A 21,958-nucleotide genomic window follows, 5' to 3' on the forward strand; every position below is an offset into this window, starting at 1 on the left:
ATGTGTTAGGTAGAGATGTGACAAAAGTAGCACTCTAAATTAATCCATGGCACCACCATTAAAATTTGAATAGACACATGGCTCCCCAAAAGGGATTTTTCTATTCTTCTACAGGACATGTGAAAATGTGCAAGGGCACTTACGGTTATCACAATGACTGGTTAGGACTGGTATTTAATGTAGGCAGAGGGGAAGGTAAATATAAATGTTCTACAATGTGAAAGACAGTCCCAAACAAGAACTGTCCCACCCAAGATTCCAGAAGACTCCCATTGAAAAACACTGTAAATATGTGTTGTGAAAGGGGAAAACTTTCAGAAACACTGGTTTGAGAACCTCAGGCTCGAAAGCATGACAAGAACATATAATACCCTCTAAATGCAAAAGGGAAACAATTACCTCAAGTTTCTTATTTGAAAGGAAACTTAAATAGATATAAATACATATGAATACATGTATTTGTATATTTTTTTTGCTTTCTTATCCCAATGTCTATCCATTACATAGTATACTCAAGAACTGTATAAGCTAGGTACAAGTGTTGCCATTTTACAAATGAAAAAGAAATGAGGGACTGAGAAGTTAAATAACTTACAAGGTCATAAAACTATTAAGTATCACAACACTAAGATTTATATCCAGAGGGTTAGGCTCCAGAGTCCATGCTCTTAACCACTATGCATTACTACTTTAATAAATGAAATGCTTGTATAAACAGGTTTATGGTTCCATGACAATCAATAAAGATTCATGATTTTAAACTGAAGACATTGTGATGCTTAAGGATAAAATATTAGCCGGTATTCTTTTCCTTATTTAGAACTGTAACTAGAAATGAATGGATTATTTGATACTCACTACTGAAATTTTCAAACATAAACAAAAGTAGACAGTAGCATAATGAGCCCTGTTACCCATTATTCAACCTCAAAAATTATCAACTTCTGGCCAGTTCTGTTTCACTGACAGCCTCCCACCCGTTCTCCAACTCATTTGATTCCATAAATGATTTTGAAGCAAACCCAAGCAAGCATGTTATTTCATCTGTGGTTTAGAATATCTCTTTAAAAGGACACTCTCTCTTTTTAAAATCATAACTACAGTACCATTATTGCATGTAAAAAATGTTAAATAAGTCACAAATTTGTAATAAATTACCTGGATAGATACTTCACTTATATAAATCTGAAATTATAAACAAATCAAGATTAATACTAGCAGAAAGTGTGGTGGACTATAAATAGCACAGGCCATTTAGATCCCAGCTCCGTTTCAACAAGTTACTTAAACTCTCTTAGCTTCAGTTTCTCCATGTGCAAAGTAGGAAAGATTATGAACAACCCTCATGGGGTTGTTGCAGAGATTAAATAAGGCAAAGAATACAAAGTATCAGGCATAGACTAAGTATTCACTAAATTTTTATTGTGTTCTAGCTTGGATGTGTCCCAGCTTCATATTGCTGGGGCAAAGCCTTTAGCCAAAATGTAAAATTCTCTGAATGTCTTGTCCTATTTGCAAGGTGTGGTAGGCAGAATCCTAAAATGTCTCCAAGATTCCCACCCTCTGGTATAATCCCATCCCCTTGAGTGTGACTGAGATCTGTAACTATGATGAGATATCATTCCCATAATTGGGCCACTAATCAGCTGGGTTTGGTTTAATCAAAAGGGACATTCTCCTAGGTGAGTCAGACCTAATCAAGGTAAGCCCTTTAAAAGACCAAAGGGTAAGAGATGCTCTCTTCTGGTCTCCAAGACAAGCAAACTGCCATACTGTGGAGAGAAGTCTCTAGTAGCTAAGGACCTCACTGCTACAATCACAAGGAACTGGATTCTGCCAATATGTGAGCTAGAAAACAACAAAGTCTTAGATGAAAATTGCAGCTCTGGCTAACATCTTAATTTCAACTTGGTGAGACACTGAGCAGACAACCCAGTAGACCACGCTCAGCTAAGCCACTCTCAAATTCCTGACTTATAGAACTGTGAGATAATAACTTTGTCTTGTTTTAAGCTAAGCTTGTGGTAATTTTTTAATGCACAGTAGTAAACTAATATACAAGGCTTTAAGAATTTTGAACCATATGTTCATAAGTGATATTTTAGCTATTAAGCACTATCTTCAGGATGGGAGATTAGTGAATCTTCATCCTGAATGGAGGAGAAGACAATTTATAAAGAAACTGTCTACTTATTAGTGACTAAGTGTATGTGTTTATGCACTCAAGGTACAATTTAAGTAAAGTTTATATAACTAATAATAGTAATGAAATGGGAGAACTTAGGAGAAATGATAAATTAAGCTATAGCAAAGAATAATAAATAAGGACATGAAATGTATCCCGTGTCTGAATTGAAAAAGGAAAAGAAAAAATGAAAACAAAACCATTTAAGCAACATACTGAAAAGGCTGAGCCCCATTTCTGCTGATGGAGATTCAGGATCACAATGCATGATGGAGTACTAGGGACCAAATTTACCCTCCTGCTGTAATCAATTAGGAAAGTAGACAAAATTTACAAAACTAACATTTTTGGACTTTGAATAACAGGCACCAGCAGGACACTGATACCTGAGAGAAGCAAAACCAACAAGGAGGGCCCTATTCCCCCTTGACTGCTGCCTGAAGGCACATTCCAGAATCGAGGGTATCCAAAGCAGAACACTGGAGTTGTGCTGAGCTGGGGAGACAGAGGTCAAGCTGAGATGGCTAGAAAAACCACAGAGAGAAACTACAGAGAACTACAGAGAGAAAAGGACTATACAAGAAGACCTCCAGAAATCAAAATGGGAGTCACTGTCTTAACTGAATATTAAAATGCACACGAGGAGTAAAACTCCACAAAGTCAAACAAAGTGTGACCAAGAAGTTGTGAGCTAAATAGTTCCCATTGATCATATAGGTCTGGAAGGCATTCAATTTCAAACAAGGTAGAGTATACTCTTCATGCATAACTCAGGGCATTTAGTAGAGACCAGAGAAAGACCATCTTTAAAATGGTAGGAAAGTTTTATGGTATTTTTACTTGCCCTTACCCCACTACCTCCTAGTGAGGTGATGGTCTTATTCTTGAAGCAGCAGCAGCCTGGTTGACAGTTTCCTCCCTCAAACTAGAGGGAGCACAGCAGAAATTATTTGCAAATTATTGTGTATATCTATTATAACCTGCCTAGGGATAACCAAAGGAATGACATAAAACCTTTATCATTGTTTCACCTAACTTGAAATTCTGATGGGAGAAAACAGAAAAATATGCTTAAAAAAAAAAAAAAGTTACAAGGCAACTATAAACCCACAGATGTCAGGGCCAAGACATTATAGGTGGAGACATACAACTGACCACCTAAGGCCCAGAGACGAAGCTAGGATGAGACTCTTGGAATTTAGGACATTCAAAACCAGCAAAATAGACAGAAGAATTTTAAAACCAAGTGTATGCCCAGGTAAGAAACATGCTCAGAAAAAACCTGAGAAGACCTTAAGTTTTAACCTCAGAGTGATCCTTTAGCTTCATTGCAAGTCTAGTTAAGTACTGAACGAGTGCCCCAGTACAGAGCCAATCTACAAAGACTGGAAAAGATCAGGCATTCAAGGAAATCTCTTTCAAAACATTAACACAACATTAGTGAAAGGAAAAGAGCATTCAGTAATGATGCAAAACAATAAACAAACTTTGCAAAAATAAATGGGGAGAGTCTCATATCAATCAGACTATGACAACTAAAGAAAAAAAATACAGCAAATCCTTGGGAAGGGAGAGAACTTAATTTCCAGAGTTACTGCATTATAATAGCCAAATGCCCAATTTGCAATTAAAAAAACCCCACGGGACTTCCCTGGTGGCGCAGTGGTTGGGAATCTGCCTGCCAATGCAGGGGACATGGGTTCGAGCCCTGGTCTGGGAGGATTCCCACATGCTGCGGAGTAACTAAGCCCGTGCGCCATGGCTGCTGAGCCTGCGCTCTAGAGCCCGCGAGCCACAACTACTGAGCCCACGTGCCACAACTACTGAGGCCCGCGCACCTGGAGCCCGTGCTCCGCAACAAAGAGAGGCCACCACAGTGAGAGGCCTGCCCACTGCAGCGAGGAGTGGCCCCTGCTCGCCGCAACTAGAGAAAGCCCGCACGCAGCAACGAAGACCCAACTCAGCCATTAAAAAAAAAAAAAACCCACAAACCAAACAATGAAACAGGAAAACATGGCCCATTCAAAAAAACAAAATAAGACAACAGAAACCATCCCTGATAAGTCCTCAACAATGGACTTATTAGACAAAGACATTAAAGTAACTGTCTTAAAATATGTTCAAAAACCCAAAGGAAACTGTGGACAATCTAAAGGAAATCAGGAAAACAATGTAGGCACAAAATGGGACTATCAACAAAGAAGCAGAAATTATAAAAAGGAGTCAAACAGAAAATCTGGGACTGAAATAGGCAATAAGTGACATTAAAAATTCAAAAAGGATTCAGATATAAGCAGGCAGAAAATTACCAAACATGAAGATGCCAACTGAAATTATCAAGTCTAAGGAGCAGAAAGAAAAAAGAATTGAGAAAAGTGAGAGACCAAGGGACTTGTAGGACATCATCAAGCAGATCAATATATACATTATCAGAGTCCAAGAAGAAGAAGAAAAATAGGGGCAGAAAGGTTATTTGAGGAAATAATGGCCAAAACTCCCCAAATCTGAGTAAAGGCCAGGATCTACAAATCCAAGAAGCACAACAAACTTGAAGTGAGATAAACTAAAAGAGACCCAGACTAAGCACATTATAATCAGAACTTCAAAGTACAAAGAAAGAGAGAATCTTGAAAGTAGCAAGAGAGAAGTGACTTGTCACATACAGGGATCATAAATAACATTATCAGCTTATTTCTCATCAGAAACTTGAAGGCCAAAAGGCAGTGCAATAATATATTTTAAAGTATTGAAAGAAAACAACTGTCAGCTGAGAATCTTAAATCAAACAAAAGTATCCTTCAAAATAGAGGGAGAAATCAAGACATTCCTAAACTGAGAGAGTTCATTAAAAATAGACCTACCCTACAAGAAATGCTAAAGGGAAGCCTTCAGGTTGAAATGAAAAAAATGCTATATAGTAACTCAAAGATGTATAAAGAACTAAAGATGTATGGAAAAGATACACAGTCAAATATAAAACCCAGTATTATTGTAATTTTGGTTTGTAACTCCAGGTTTACTTTCTATAGGATTTAAAAGACAAAACCATAAAAAGTAATTATAAATATATGTTATTGGGGCATAAAATGTATAAAAACAAAATCTGTGACATGAATTATATACAGGGGGGAATGGGGCTGTAAAAGACTACGATTTATGTGCATGACTGAGGTCAAGTTCATTCAATTTAAACTACATCATTATGACTTTAGGATGTTATATGTAATCCCATGTTAACCACAAAGAAAATATCTACATATGATACACAAAAGAAAATGAGATGGGAATCAAAATGTGTCACTGCAAAAAATGAAATAAACAAACAAACAAAAAGGGAAGCAATGGAGGAAATGATGAGCAAAAAAGCAGTAAGACATATAAAATATAGCATAATGGAAGAAGTAAATCCTTACTCATCAGTACTTACTTAAAATATAATGGATTAAACCCCCAATCAAAAGGCATAGAATGCTAAAATTGATTAAAAAATGATCCAAATATTGGTTGTCTACAAAAGACTCACTTTAGATCAAAAGACACAAATAGGTTGAAAGTGAAAGAATGGTAAAAGATATTCCATGTAAACAGCAACTAAGAAGGCTGGGATGGCTATATAAACATCAGACAAATAGACTTTAAGTCAAACACAATTACAAAAGGCAAAAAATATATATATTAACAGATGAGTAAATTAATCAAAAAGATATAACAATCATAAACATAAATGCACCCAAAACAGAGTCCCACATTATATGAAGCAAACACTGACAGAATTGAAAGGAGAAATAGGCTGTTCTACAATAATAGTTTGGAGACATCACACTCTACTTTCAATAATGCATAGAACAAGCCAACTAAAGATCAACAGGGAAACACAGAACTTGAACAACCCTGTAAACCAATTAGCCCTAACACACAGAACACTCAGCTCAACAACAGCAGAGTACAAATTTTCTCAAGTGCACATGGAACTTCTCAAGGACAGACCACATGTTAGGGCACAAAACAAGCCTTAATAAATTTTAGAAGATTAAAATCATAAAAATCAACTACACTTCAATAAAAAAAATAAAATGAAATGAAAGGTTTTACTGACCTCTTAAAAAATAAGTAAATAAATAAAATCATAAAAAACTATCTTCTCCAATCACAGTGGAATGAAACTAGAAATCAATAACAAAAGGACAATGGGAAAAATGCAAATATGCATAAATTAAACAAGATACTCTTAAATAACCAATAGGTCAAATAAGAAACCACAAGGGACATTAGAAAATACCTTCAGACAAATTAAAATGAAAACACAAAATACTAAAACCTGTGGGATTCAGCAAAAGAAGTGCTAAGTGGAGAATGTATAGTGGTAAACACACACATTAAAAAGGAAATAAGATCACAAATTGAGAACTTAACTTTACACCTTAAAGAAGTAGAAAAAGAGGAGCAAACTAAACCCAAGCTAGCAGGTGGAAGGAAATAATATGGATTAGAGCAGACAGAAATAAAACAGACACTAGAAAAAGAGAAAATCAACAAAATCAAAAGTTGGTTCTTTGAAAAGAATAAAATTCACAAATCTTTAGTTAGAATGAGTAAAACAAAAAGAGGATTCAAATTATTAAAATCTGAAATAAAGGTGATGACATTACTAGCAATTTTACAGAAATAAAAATAATTATGAAAGAATACTATGAACAACTGTACAACAAAATGGATAACATAGATGAAATGGAAAAATTCCTAGAAACACAAACCACCAGATCAGACTCATGAAGAAAACAAAATCTGAACAGACTGCTAAACTAGTTAAGAACACTGAATCAGTAATCAAACTTCCAACAAAGACAAAAGCCTAGGGCCCGATGGGCTTCCCTGGTGAATTTTACCAAACATTCAAAAAATAATTAATGACAATTTTTCTCAAACTCTTCTAGAAAACTGAAGATGAGGGAATATTTTCTAATTCATTCAATGAGACCAGCATTACCCTGATTCAAAATTCAGACAAATAAACTATATGAAAACTACGGATTCTCTATTAATAGATTCAAAACTCCTCAACAAAGTACTAGCAAACCAAATTCAACAGCATTATTAACAGGATTACACAAAATGGCAAAGAAAGAAACTGTCATGACAAAGGATTTGGCAATGATGTCTTAAATAAAACATCAAAAGCACAGGCAATGAAAGAAAAAATTGATAAATTGGACTTCATCAAAATTTCAAACTTTTATGCAAAGGATACTTATCAATAGAATTAAAGATAATCCACAAAATGGGGGAATATATTTGCAAATTACATATATGATAAGAGATTGATATCCAGAATATATAAAGAACCCCTACAACAATAACAAAAAAAAGCACAATTTTAAAATGTGCAAAGGATTTGAATAGACATTTCTCCAAAAATATACAAATGGGCAATATGCACATGAAAAGATGATCAACATCATTAGTCATTAAGGAAATGCAAATCAAAACCATAATGAAATACCACTTCACAACCATTAGGTTGGCTATTACAAAAGGGGGGGAGGGGCAGAGAAGAAAGAAGAGAAAAGAAAGAAAAAGAAAAGAAATATTGTAAAGATGTAGAGAAATTGGAACCTGTATGCATTGCTGGTGGAAATATAAAATGGTGCAGCTGTTGTGGAAAACACTGGTGATTCCTCAAAAAATACATCAAGAATTACCATATGTTCCACCATTCCACTTCTGTATATATACCCAGAAGACTGGAAAGCAGGAACTTGAAGAGATATTTGTACATCCATGTTCAAAGCACCATTATTCACAATAGCCAAAAAGTGGAAGAAACCTAAGTATCCATCAACAGATAAATGAATAAACAAAATGTTGTATATGCATAGAATATACTGTTCATCCTTAAAAAGAAATTAAATTCTGACAGTTGATATAACATGAATGAATCTTGAAAACATTCTGCCATGTGAACTAAGACAGACAGAAAAGGACAAATACTGAATGATTCCACTCATATGAGGTACCTAGAATAGGCAAATTCATAGAGACAGAAAGTAGAACAGAGGTTACAAGAGACTAGGGAGAAGGGGGAATGGGAATTTATTGTTAAATGGGTACACGGTTTCTGTTTAGGATGATGAAAAAGTCATGAAAAAGGATGGTGATGATGGTTACACAACATGTATTTCACTGAACTGTGTACTTAAAAATAGTAAAAATAGTAAAAAAAATTTTAAAAAGAACCCAAAGAAGTGCAAACAAAAGAAGTCATGCCAATATGTAACAGGATACTCCAATTTAGTGAAAATGTTGGAACAACTAACTGCACCTCAAAAGAAGATTTGGGGAGGGGAGGATTGACAGTGGTACATCCATTCAACAGATAAGTTGTTTCACAGTTAAGAGCAGACACAACCTAGGGAGGACAGAACACTCTCAAAACATTAAGTAAAAGGAAAAAAGGCAAGCTGAAGAAAACCACAAAAATACATACAGTAGATGTGTGCATTCCATGGTATGTCAAAAGCAAATGTACACTTAAGATTGGTACATTTCACTCAAAATAAATTTTACATAAAAAGAAAAATTTTAAATAAATATGAATTCTAGCTAATGACATGCAAGCTAAAGCATTTAGGTTAAGTTAAATGATGTCTGCAATTGACATTGAAATGCATAAAAAAATATAATGATGGATAGAGAGATTAGTAGATAAACAGGAATGTAACAAACCAAGTATAGTAAAATGTTAACAGAAAAATCTAGGACCTGAGTTTATGGGAAATCACTGTGAAATTCTGTAAACCTTGCAGTACGTTGGAACTTTTCATAGTAAAATGCTTGAAAAGAAAGATGGTGTGACTATACTATCATCACATAGAGTAGATTTCAGATGGTGAAAAATCACCAGAGGTAAAAGGGGACATTACTCATTGATAATGGGTCAATTCACAAGAAAGGCATAACAATCCTACATGTACATGTACCTAACAACAAACTATAAGCAAAAAACTGAGACAAGTGCAATGAGAAAATGACAAATCGACAATTATAGTTGGAGACCTCAACACTGCTCTCTCAATATGAGACAAAATATCATTAAGGATAAACAGGACCTGGGACTTCCCTGGTGGTCCAGTGGATAAGACTCCACGCTCCCAATGCAGGGGGCCCGGGTTAGATCCCTGATCGGGGAAGTAGATCCCACATGCATGCCACAACTAAGAGTTCGCCTGCTGCAACTAAGACTCTGCATACTGTAACTAAGAAGTCCACATTCTGCAAATTAAGAGTCCACATGCTGCAACTAAGACTCCACATGCCGCAACTAAAAAAAAAAAAAAAAAAGATCCCACATGCCACAACTGAGACCTGGCGCAGCCTAAATAAACATTTTTTTTAAGTGTTAACTTAAAAAAAGAAAAAAAAGGATATACAGGACCTGAATGTAATAAACCACCATAACCTAATTGAAATTTATAGAATATTTCACCCCACAATGGCAGAATATATACATGGAACATTCAAAAAGATACATCATTTTCTGGGTCACAAGAAAAAAAGAAAAGATCTGAACAGAGTAAAAGGAAAACACAAAATATCAAAATTCATACACTGCAGCATTTAAAACAGTATGCAGAGTGGGGGACTTTATACCTTTAAATGTATACATTAAAAAAGGAGCAAGATCCAAAATTCACCTTAAGTAGCTAGCAAAAAAGCAAATTAAACCCAAAGAAAGAGTGATAACATAAAAATAGAATGGAAACCAATGAATTAGAAAAAGGTGAAACAACAGAGGAAATTAAATCCAAAGCCGGTGTTTTTGAAAAGATAGTAAAATTGCTAAACCTCTGGAGAGACTAATCAAGAAAAAAAAAAAAGACATTATCAATAACACAAATGAAAGATGAGATATCATGACAGCGCCTACAAAAAACAAAAAACTTAATAAGGGAATACTGTGAACAAATTTACATCAATAAATTAGACTACATAAATGAAATGGACAAATTCCTTAAAGACAAAATTTACCAAAACAGACCTAAGGAGAAACAGATAAGTCTAAATAGCCCTACATTTATTAAAGTAACTGAATCTGTTTAAAATTTTCTAAAAACTCAGAAAACATCAGACCAATAGCTTCACTGGAGAATTCTATCAAACATTTAAGAATGAAATAATATCTATCTTACAAACATTCTTTTAAGAAGACAGAGGAGATAGAGCACTTCCCTACTCATTTTACATGAGAACAGTATTACTGTGATAGCAAAACCAGAAAGATATTACAAGAAAAGGAATTTACAAACCAACATGTCTCCTTAACAGTGAGGTAAAACTCCTGTTGAAACAATATAGCAAAAGAAACACAACAATATATAAAAAGAGTAATATACCATGACCAAGCAAGGCTTATTCTAGCAATGCAAGACTAATTTTCTAGATCACCAGATACATTAAAAAGCATTTGACAGCTTCCCTGGTGGCACAGTGGTTATGAATCTACTAAGCCCGCGTGCCCTAGACCCCATGCTCCGCAACAAGAGAAGCCACCGCAATGAGAAGCCCGCGCACCGCAACAAAGAGTAGCCCCCGCTTGCCGCAACTAGAGAAAGCCTGCGTGCAGCAACGAAGACCCAACATACCCAAAAAGAAAGAAAGAAAGAAATTTATAAAAAGAAAAGCATTTGAAAAAATTAACTATCCTTTTATAATTTAAAAACAGAAATGAACAATAAATTTGAAAGAAATTAATAAAATGGTTTCTGTGTATAGACAACATGACTGAATATGTAGAAAATCCTCAGGAATCTACAAAAAAAGCTACTAGAACTCGTAAGAGAATTTGGCAAGAACACAAGGTCTTTAAATCACTTGAAATTTCATTTACCATGACATCAGAAAATATAAAGTACTTAGGGATAAATTTAGCAAAATATGTGCTAGGTTTGTACAATGAAAAGCATAAAACATTGCAAAGAGAAATAAAAGGAGCACTAAATAAATGGAGAAATATACTATATTTATGTAACAGTAAACAAAATACTGTTAAGATGTCACTAATCTAAATATCCAACACAATCCCAATAAAAGTTCCAGGAAGATTCTTGTTAAAAATTGACAAGAGGATACTAAACAATATGCAAATAATTGAGTAGAGCCAAAACAACTCTAAAAAAGTAGAACAGGGCTTCCCTGGTGGAGCAGTGGTTAAGAATCCGCCTGCCAAGGCAGGGGACACGGGTTCAAGCCCTGGTCCGGGAAGATCCCACATGCTGCGGAGCAACTAAGCCCATGCGCCACAACTACTGAGCCTGTGCTCTAGAGCCCGCGAGCCACGACTACTGAGCCCATGTGCCGCAACTACTGAAGCCCACGCGCCTAGAGCCCCTGCTCCGCAACGAGAGAAGCCACCACAATGAGAAGCCCGCGCACTGCAACGAAGAGTAGCCCCCGCTCACCGCAACTAGAGAAAGCCTGCGCTCAGCAATGAAGACCCAACGCAGCCATAAATAAATAAATAAATAAAATTTTTAATAAATAAATTAAAAAGTAGAACAAAGTTGTATAAGTTACAGTATCTGATTTCAAGACTTACTATAAGGTTACAGTAATCAAGACAGTGTGGTATTAGCTTAAGGATAAACATAAACATAAGTATCCAAATGCAACACAATATGTAGTGAGACTTTCTTAGGATCCTAATTCACACCAACTATTTTCAAAACCACTATTATGTTTGTGAGGAAAATGAAAGAATTTTGAATTTTAACTGGATATTTGATGATATTATGGAATTATTGTTAAAGTTTAAGTGTAATAATGGCACTGTGGTAATGTTTAAAAAGTCCTTATCTTTCAATAATATATTCTGAACTATATATAAACAAAATGATATGATTTCCGAGACTTCTCCAAAATAATCTGAAGGCAAAAGAATAGATTAAACAAAACTGGCCACGTGTTAGTAATTGTTGGAGCTGGGTAATGGATACATGAAGGTTTATAACACTATTCCTTCTGCCTGTACCTGTGCTTAAAATTTTTTACAAGAAAAAGTTTATTCAAAAAATTGAAATGGGGCTTCCCTGGTGGCGCAGTGGTTGAGAGTCTGCCTGCCAATGCAGGGGACACGGGTTCGAGCCCTGGTCTGGGAGGATCCCACATGCCGCGGAGCAACTAGGCCCGTAAGCCACAATTACTGAGCCTGCGTGTCTGGAGCCTGTGCTCCGCAACAAGAGAGGCCGCGATAATGAGAGGCCTGCGCACCGCGATGAAAAGTGGCCCCCACTTGCCGCAACTAGAGAAAGCCCTCACACAGAAACGAAGACCCAACACAGCCATAAATAAATAAAAAAAATAAATAAATACATAATAAAAAAAAATTGAAATGCTTTATGGATTTAAGCAATAACCTCTTAACATTTTTCTACTCCAAATAAAACACAATCAGTCTGGTGATCAAGAATCTCAACTCTTTCCTGTACCTAATTCATATAACCTAATGAAGATTTATAAGTTACATAAAATATTGCTAATAGGAAAAAGTAACTGTAACTAAAAATCTGTGGTTGATTACAACATCCTATTCTTGAAATACTGAAGTATATCTATGAATCTATGAAGGTCATATATTTTAAAAAATCATAGATAAAAATTGGTTTACCTCTCTCAATTTCTCTCGCTCACGCTCCCGCTCAGCAATACGCTTTCGTCTCTCTTCCTCTTCCTTAAGAGCATTTTGTGTTTCTGTTCTTAGTTTATCATCTTTAAGAATCTTTCGAATTTTCTTTCTGCCTTTTCCAGGAGACTTGGAATCATCATTTTCATCTTCTTCTTCTTCTTCTTCTTCATCTTCTTCTTTATCATCTTCTTCAGAATTACTCTATGGAATTTAAATGATCAAAGGTTAATACTATAAAGTTTTCTAATTTGTCCACTTGATATTCCAATTAACATACCAAGAAAAGGTGGAAGAAAACGTACTGAAAAGCTTCAGAATTATACTTTGTAATATAGAAGAGTATTAAAAAACAACCCTAAAAAGGGGGCAAAGGACGGAACAGACACTTCTCCAAAGGAGACATAGAAATGTCCAATAAGCCATTGTCCAATAAGTCATTGGACATAGAAATGTCCAATGACATCACTTGTCATTAGGGAAATTTAAATCAAAACCACAAATGAGATACTAACTCACACCCATTAGGATGGCTATTAAAAAAAAACAGAAAATAAAAAGTGTTGGTGAGGATGTAGAAAAACTGGAAGGTTGGTGCATTGGGAAAACAGTGTGACAGTTCCTCAAAAAGTTAAACACAGAATTACCATATGATCCAGCAATTCCACTTCTCAGATTATAACTAAAAGAATTAAAAGCAGGGACTCGCCCGCGTTCACAGCAGCATTATTCAAAATAGCCAAAGGTAGAAACAACCCAAACGTCCATCAACAGATGCATGGATAAACACAAAGTGATATACACATACAATGGAATACTATCCAGCCTTAAAAAGAAAGGAAATTCTGACACATGCTACAACATGGATAAACCGTGAAAACATTATGTCAATGAAAGAAGCCAGACACAAAAGGACAAATACTGTGTGATTCCATTTGTATGAGATACCTAAAACAGGCAAATTCATAGACACAGAAATTAGAATTAGATGTTATGAGGGGCTGCAGATAGGTGGGAATCAGAGTTATCGTTTAAGGGGTACAGAGTTCCCAATTATGAATGTAATTAAGGCCACTGAATTGCACGTTAGAAATGGTTAAAAGGTTCATTAAAAAAATGAACTCCCCCCAAAAGAGAATAGGATTGACAAAACATTACAGAGAACTTGTACTCTAAATAATTCTGCTTATACATTGTACAAGAAACTTAAATTGACTGACTTCACTGGTAAAAGAAATTTAATCACATATGAGTCATTATGTTTTATGTCTTCAGACAGAATACTTCACATCAATTCTATAGCCCTAAGAATGTAAATAATGAATTAGAACAGCTTAAAACTTCCATTAGATTCAGTTAAGGAAAAGAAAAAAATTGATAATATATCAAAGTTAATACTTCTGCATATTTATACATTCAGTAAGTCAATTCTTCCACAAAATTTAAAATGTAAATAAATGAGTAGAATTTAACTAATGAATGGAATGCAGAAGATGTAATAACATATTTACTATGGTCTACTGTACCAGTTATAATTCCAAGCGCACACAGTAAATCTCATTATTTACTACCTTGTCTTCACTGGATGAATCTTCTTGAACCTTAATGCGTCGCCTTTTCTTTTTCTGTTTATAACTTCGCTGATTTTCTTCCAACTCTGCTTTCTTTGCAGACCTAAAGAATATTTAAAATGCAAAATAAAATACTTCATGATGAATTTCCTTAAGTAAATTATGAACTATTTTAGAACTGCTTTACCTGTGTGTACATTCCTAAAAAAGATAAAGGAAAAAACAAAGAGCCAAAAAAACATTCACTAGGTTCAAAAAGGAGAACCCTTAATTTGAAATCCAGTGATCAAAAAAATAAAGATTAAAAAAAAATCAAACAGAAATCCAATCGACATTTTAAGTTATTCAAGGGGGAGGTTTAGCATATGAGTAATAAGATGGAAGGAGGGCCTTTAGAAATATAAATGGCCAATATACACATGAAAAATATTCACCATCTCTTTAAATTAAAAAAAAACAGATTACAAAACTTAGATATGATTTTCTTCATATCAGCTCACACAAATTAAAACAAAAACAGTAACAACAATTTGTGGTGAGAAATGTATTTTTGCGCTTAGGAATTGGTATACAAAGTTACATTAATCAAGACAGTATGTTCCTGGCATAAAGGATAGACATGGAGATCGATGGAAGAGAAATGAGAGTCCAGAAATAAAACTTTATGTTTATGGCCAATTGATTTCCCACAAGGGGGTCAAGACAATGCAATACGGAAAAGTCTTTTCACAAATGGTGCTCACACAACTGGGTATCTACATGCGAAAGGATGAATCTGGACCCCTATCTTACACCATATAGAAAAATTAACTCAAAATGGATTGTAGTTCCCCTAAGATATACGTTCTAGTTAATAGACTGCTCATTGTTTTATTGTTGAAAGAGTGAGGAAATGGCTATTCTGCTGGGGGAAGAAAAAATTCACTTCTATAAGACAGTGTGAAAATATATATGAAAAGTCCTAAAATTGCAAAACTTTAACCCAACAATGTCACTTTTAGAAATTTACTCTAGGATTTAGGTATGAGGGAAGAGACAAGATGGCGGAGTAGAAGGACTTGAGCTCACCTCCTCTCACAGAAACATCAAAATCACAGCTAACTGCTGAACAACCATCAACAAGAAAAACTGGAAACTACAAAAAAAGATGTTCTACATCCAAAGACAAAGAAGCCACAATTGAGACAGGAGGAGGGGTGCTTTCGCCATACAATCAAATCCTGTACTGGCTGGGAGGGCGACCGGCAAACAGGAAAATAATTATATCACAGAGGTTCTCCCACAGGAGTGAGACTTCTGAGCTCCACATCAAGCTCACCAGCCTGGGGATCTGACATCAGTAGGAGAAGACCCCAGAGCATCTGGCTTTGAAGGCCAGCGGGGCATGAGTGCAGGAGCTCCACAGGACTGGGGGAAACAGAGACTTCACTCTTGGAGGGCGCACACAAGGTTTCATGTGCACTGGGCCACAGGGCAAAGCAGTGACTCCGTAGGAGACTGGATCAGATGAACCTGTGGGTCTTGGAGGGTCGCCTGGGGAGGTGGGGGTCAGCTATGGCTCACTGTGGGGGGCAAGGACACTGGTGGCGGAGGCCCCAAGGAATATTCATCAGCGAGAGCTCTCCCAGAGGTCTCCGTTTTGGCAACAAGACCTGGCCCCACCCAACAGCCTGCAGGCTCCAGTGCTAGGATGCCTCAGGCCAAACAAACAACAGAGTGGGAACACAGCCCCACCCATCAGCAGATAGGCTGCCTAAAGTCCCCCTGAGCCCACAGCCGACTCTAAACACACCCCTTGACATGGCCCTGCCCATCAGAGGGACAAGACCCAGCTCCACCCACCAGTGGGCAGGCACCACTCCCTTCCAACAGGAAGCCTGCACAAGTCCCTGGATCAACCTCACCCACCAAAGGGCAGACACCAGAAGCAAGACAAACTACAATCCTGCAGTCTGCAGAACAGAGAACACAAACACAGATAGACAAAATGAGATGGCAGAGAAACATGTTCCAGACGAAGGAACAAGATAAAACCCCAGAAGAACAACTAAGTGAAGTGGAGATAGGCAATCTGCCTGAAAAAGAATTCAGAGTTAATGATAGTAAGGATGATCCAAGATCTCAGAAAAAGAATGGAAGCACAGATTGAGAAGACACAAGAAATAAGTTTAACAAAAAGCTAGGAGATTTAAAGAACGAGCAAACAGAGATGAACAACACAATAACTGAAATGAAAAATACACTAGAAGTAATCAATAGCAGAATATGGACTTCCCTGGTGGCGCAGTGGTTAAGAATCCGCCTGCCAATGGAGGGGACACGGGTTCAAGCCCTGGTCTGGGAAGATCCCACATGCCGCGGAGCAACTAAGCCCATGTGCCACAACTACTGAGCCTGCACTCTAGAGCCCGCGAGCCACAGCTACTGAGCCCACGCGCTGCAACTACTGAAGCCCAGACCCCTAGAGTCCATGCTCCGCAATGAGAGAAGCCACTGCAATGAGAAGGCCAAGCACCACAACAAAGAGTAGCCCCCACTCACCGCAACTAGAGAAAGCCCGTGTGCAGCAACGAAGACCCAATGCAGCCAAAAATAAATAAATAAATAATTTTTTAAAAAAATAGCAGAATGAATAAGGCAGAAGAATGAATAAGTAAGCTGGAAGACAGATTCCTGTAAATCATTGCTACAGAACAAAATGAAGAAAAAAGAGTGAAAAGAAAGGAGGACAGGGGGCTTCCCTGGTGGCGCAGTGGTTGAGAATCTGCCTGCCAATGCAGGGGACGCGGGTTCGAGCCCTGGTCTGGGAAGATCCCACATGCCACGGAGCGGCTGGGTCCGTGAGCCACAACTACTGAGCTTGCGCGTCTGGAGCCTGTGCTCCGCAACAAGAGAGGCCATGACAGTGAGAGGCCCGCGCACCGTGATGAAGAGTGGCCCCCGCTTGCCACAACTAGAGAGAGCCCTCGCACAGAAACAAAGACCCAACACAGCCAAAAATAATAAATAAATAAATTAATTAAAAAAAAAAAAAAAAGAAAGGAGGACAGTCTCAGAGACCTCAGGGAAAACATTAAATGCACCAACTTTCAAATTATAGGGGGCCCACAAGGAGAAGAGAGAGAAAGGGCCTGAGAAAATATTTGAAGAGATAAGAGCTGAAAATTCCCCTAATGTGGGAAAGGAAACACTCAAGTCCAGGAAGTGCAGAGAGTCCAACACAGGATAAACCCAAGGAGGAACATGCCGAGACACATATTAATCAAACTGACAAAAATTAAAGACAAAGAGAAAATATTAAAGGCAAAAAGGGAAAAGCAACAAAAAACATACAAGGGAATCCCCATAATGTTATCAGCTGATTTTTCAGCAGTAACTCTGCAGGTCAGAAGGGGGTGGCATGATATATTTAAAGTAATGAAAGGGTAAAACCTACAACCAAGAATACTTTACCCAGCAAGGCTCTCATTCAGATTCAACAGAGAAATCAAAAGCTTTACAGACAAGCAAAAGCTAAGAGAATTCAATACAACAAAACCCACCTTTATAACAAATGCTAAAGGAAATTCTCTAGGCAGAAAAGGCCACAACTAGAAACAAGAAAATTATGAATGGAAAAGCTCACTGGTAAAGGCAAACATACAGTGAAGGTAGGAAGTCAACCACACACAAATATGATGTCAAAATCAGCAATCGTGAGAAGAGTACAAATGCAGGATATTGGAAATGCTCTGGAAATTAAGAGACCAGCAACTTAAAACAATCTTGTATATATATGGACTGCTATATCAAAACCTCATGGCAACTGCAAACCAAAAATCTACAATAGATACACACACAAAAAAGAAAAAGCAATCCAAACACAACACTGAAGAGTGTCATCAAGTCACAAGAGACACTGATAGAAGAAATCAAAAATGACAAAAACAGATGGAAAGATATACCATGTTCTTGGATTGGAAGAATCAATATTGTCAAAATGACTGTACTACCCAAGGCAATCTACAGATTCAAGTCAATCCCTATCAAATTACCAATGTCATTTTTCACAGAACTAGAACAAAAAAAATTTTTTAACTTGTATGGAGCCACAAAAGACCCTGAATAGCAAAAGCAATCCTGAGAAAGAAAAACAAAGCTGGAGGAATCAGGCTCCCTGACTTCAGACTATACTACAAAGCTAGAGTAATCAAAACAGTATGGTACTGGCACACAAACAGAAATATTAATCATTTGAACAGGATAGAAAGCCCAGAAATAAACCCATGCACCTATGGTCAATTAATCTACAACAAAGGAGGCAAAAATATACAATGGAGAAAAGACAATCTCTTCAATAAGTGGTGCTGGGAAAACTGGACAGTTACATGTAAAAGAATGAAATTACAACATTCTATAACACCATACACAAAAATAAACTCAAAATGGATTAAAGACCTAAATGTAAGATCAGATACTATAAAACTCTTAGAGAAAAACATAGGCAGAACACTCTTCGACATAACTTGTAGCAATATCTTTTCAGATCCATCTCCTAGAATAATGAAAATAAAACCAAAATAAACAAATGGGATCTAATTAAACCTAAAAGCTTTTGCATAGTGAAGGAAACCACAAACAAAAGGAGAAGATAACCCACAGAATGAGAGAAAATATTTGCAAACAATGTGACCGACAAGGAATTAAACTCCAAAATATACAAATAGCTCATGCAGCACAATAACAACAACAAAAAATCCCAATCAAAAATATGGGCAGAAGATCGAAATAGACATTTTTCCAAAGAAGACATACAGATGGCCAAAAAGCACATGAAAAGATGCTCATCATCGCTAATTATTAGAGAAATGCAAATCAAAACTACAATGAGGTACCACCTCACACCATTCAGAATGGCCATCATTAAAAAGTCCACAAATAATAAATGCTGGAGAGGGTGTGCAGAAAAGGGAACCCTCTTACACTGTTGGTGGGAATGTAAATTGGTGCAGCCACTATGGAAAACAGTATGGAGTGTCCTCAAAAAACTAAAATTAGAGTTACCATATGATCCAGCAATTCCACTCCTGGGCATATATCCAGACAAAACTATAATTCGAAAAGATACATGCACCCCTATGTTCCTAGCAGCACTATTTACCATAGCCAAGACACGGAAACAACCTAAAATGTCCATCTACAGATGAATGGATAAAGATGTGGTGTGTGTGTGTGTACATACACACACACACATATACATACATACATACATACACACACACAATGGAATATTACTCAGTCATCAAAAAAGTGAAATAATGCCATTTGCAGCAACTTGGATGGACCTAGAGATTACCATACTAAGCGAAGTAAGTCAGAAAGAGAAAGACAAATACCATATGATATCCCTTATATGTGGAATCTAGAATAGGACACAAATGAACATATCTATGAAACAGAAACAGACTCACAGACGTAGAGAACAGATTTGTGGCTGCCAAGGGGGAGTGAGGGGGTGAAGGAAGGAAGGACTGGGAGTTTGCAATTAGTAGACGCAAACTATTATATATAGGATGGATAAACAACAAGGTCCTACTTGAACTATATTCAAGTTCCACAGGGAACTATATTCAATATCCTGTGATAAACCATAATGGAAAATAATATGAAAAAGAATATAAATATGTATAACTGAATCAGTTTGCTACATAGCAGAAATTAACACATTGTAAATCAACTATACTTCAATAAAATATTTTTTAAAAAGGAATAAAGTACTGAAACAAGCTACAGCCCTGGATAAACACTGAAAACATTATGCTAACTGAAAAAATCCATTCATAAAAAAGACACATATTTACGAATCTATTCATATGAAATGTTCAGAATAAGTAAATCCATACACAAATAGATTAGTTTTTGCCAGGGGATGAGAAGCAGGAAGAACGGAAAATGACAGCTAAGGGGTACAGGATTTCTTTCTGGGATGATGAAAATGTTCTGAAATTAGATGGTGGTAGTAGATGCACAACTTTGCGAATATTCTAAAAATCCCTGTATTCTACTCTTTAAAATAGTGAATTTTGTTATGTGAATTCCATCTCAGTGCTTTAAAATTCTCATTGTATCCTATTGTTATTTTATATTTCCCTGAAGTATAGTATGTTACTATACTCCAGGCACAACCTGGTATTAATCTAAAACAACCTCAAATGTTTTAAAATTTACAAGTGCAAACAGCTATGTAGATATACATATACACACTCACACAAACACAATTGATAAGTTGATAGAAGTATCATATTATTCTGGAGGAAATAAAAAATTTCTTAGAATGGTTATTATTATCTAAAATACTATGCTAAGAAGGAAGCAAAATTTTAAATAACTTGTAATCTAGATCAGTAGCTATGTGTATTGAGAGAACAAACACATCTTAATTACTATAATACTAGTAGTACTACAAAGAGCAATAATTAGCATTCACGGAGCACTTACTAATTACCAAACAGGCACTATTATAAGTCCTTTACATGCACCATCTCATTTAATGCCCACAATAATCAATAAGGTAAATAATAATGTAATCCCCCATTTTACAGATGAGGAAACTGAAGCACAGAGTATTCATACAAACAGGAAGTAGTAAAGCCAGGAGTTAGAGTGAGGTAGTTTGTCTACAGAGCCTCTTACCTACTACAACTTCTCACCACAACAACGAAAAATTACAGTTAAGAGTGTTTTTGTACACTGAAAGTCCACCTAATTTAGAACATACAATTCAAGTATATATAGTATGTTTATACATACTATTTTTAAATTAATAATTTTAATAATTAGTTTCAAATCAAAATGTTAAATATTTTACTTTATTAGTAACAGCGAACTTTCTACAAATAATTTGAAGCATGGTTATTCAGATTAATTCCTAAAATTTTAGAAAATACTATATATTTACCGTGTTCTCGGCCGTTGTTCATCTTCAGATTCACTAACTTCTTCACTAACTCCTGATTCCTGAAAATCAGAATCTTCAGAATCTTCACTGCTCACTTGAATAAAAATATATATTAAAAGTTATTAAATACTTCCCAATAGAAATGCAATTTGTCAATAACTTCACATTAAAACTTAGAGTATTATGAGAATAATATCTGTAGTACATATTATGTCATATAGATTAGACCAGTTAATGACACAAATGGTATTTATAAAAAATTCAAGTGAAATCCAACTATGGTTATAAAATTATGATTCTACATTAAAATATAAGTATTAAAATGAGAAATTGCCTGTCAAAAAAAGAATTCTGGTTATTTAAAACAAGCAAAGTAGGCTGGCCAAGGTGGAATAAGGGCGATTACAGACCCTCTGCCATTTATGACAACTAAAAACTATAGACAGAATACATAAAATAACAACCTAAGAACTGTGAAAAGGAAACAAGAGCAGGCAGACTAGGGACTGAAATCAAAACCTGAATAATGATCCCCATAAAACTGTGGAGGGATGTGAATGTCATGTGTTTTATTTTTTCCTCCTTTCTTT

General features: G+C 36.1%; 1 protein-coding gene across 7 annotated transcripts in view; it reads right to left on the minus strand.

Annotated features, from left to right (window-relative positions):
• Positions 1 to 21,958, minus strand: part of ATRX (ATRX chromatin remodeler) — a 226,093-nt gene that overhangs the window by 101,011 nt on the left and 103,124 nt on the right. For all 7 annotated transcript variants that reach the window (XM_061179480.1, XM_061179477.1, XM_061179476.1 and 4 more), the window contains 3 exons: positions 21,369 to 21,462; positions 14,432 to 14,534; positions 12,846 to 13,064 (listed from right to left, as the gene is read on the minus strand). In XM_061179480.1, the coding sequence (XP_061035463.1) occupies positions 12,846 to 13,064; positions 14,432 to 14,534; positions 21,369 to 21,462 (416 nt within the window). The remainder of the gene's footprint in view (positions 1 to 12,845; positions 13,065 to 14,431; positions 14,535 to 21,368; positions 21,463 to 21,958) is intronic.

This window comes from Eubalaena glacialis, chromosome X, assembly GCF_028564815.1.
Source record: "Eubalaena glacialis isolate mEubGla1 chromosome X, mEubGla1.1.hap2.+ XY, whole genome shotgun sequence".
Lineage (NCBI taxonomy): Eukaryota > Metazoa > Chordata > Mammalia > Artiodactyla > Balaenidae > Eubalaena > Eubalaena glacialis.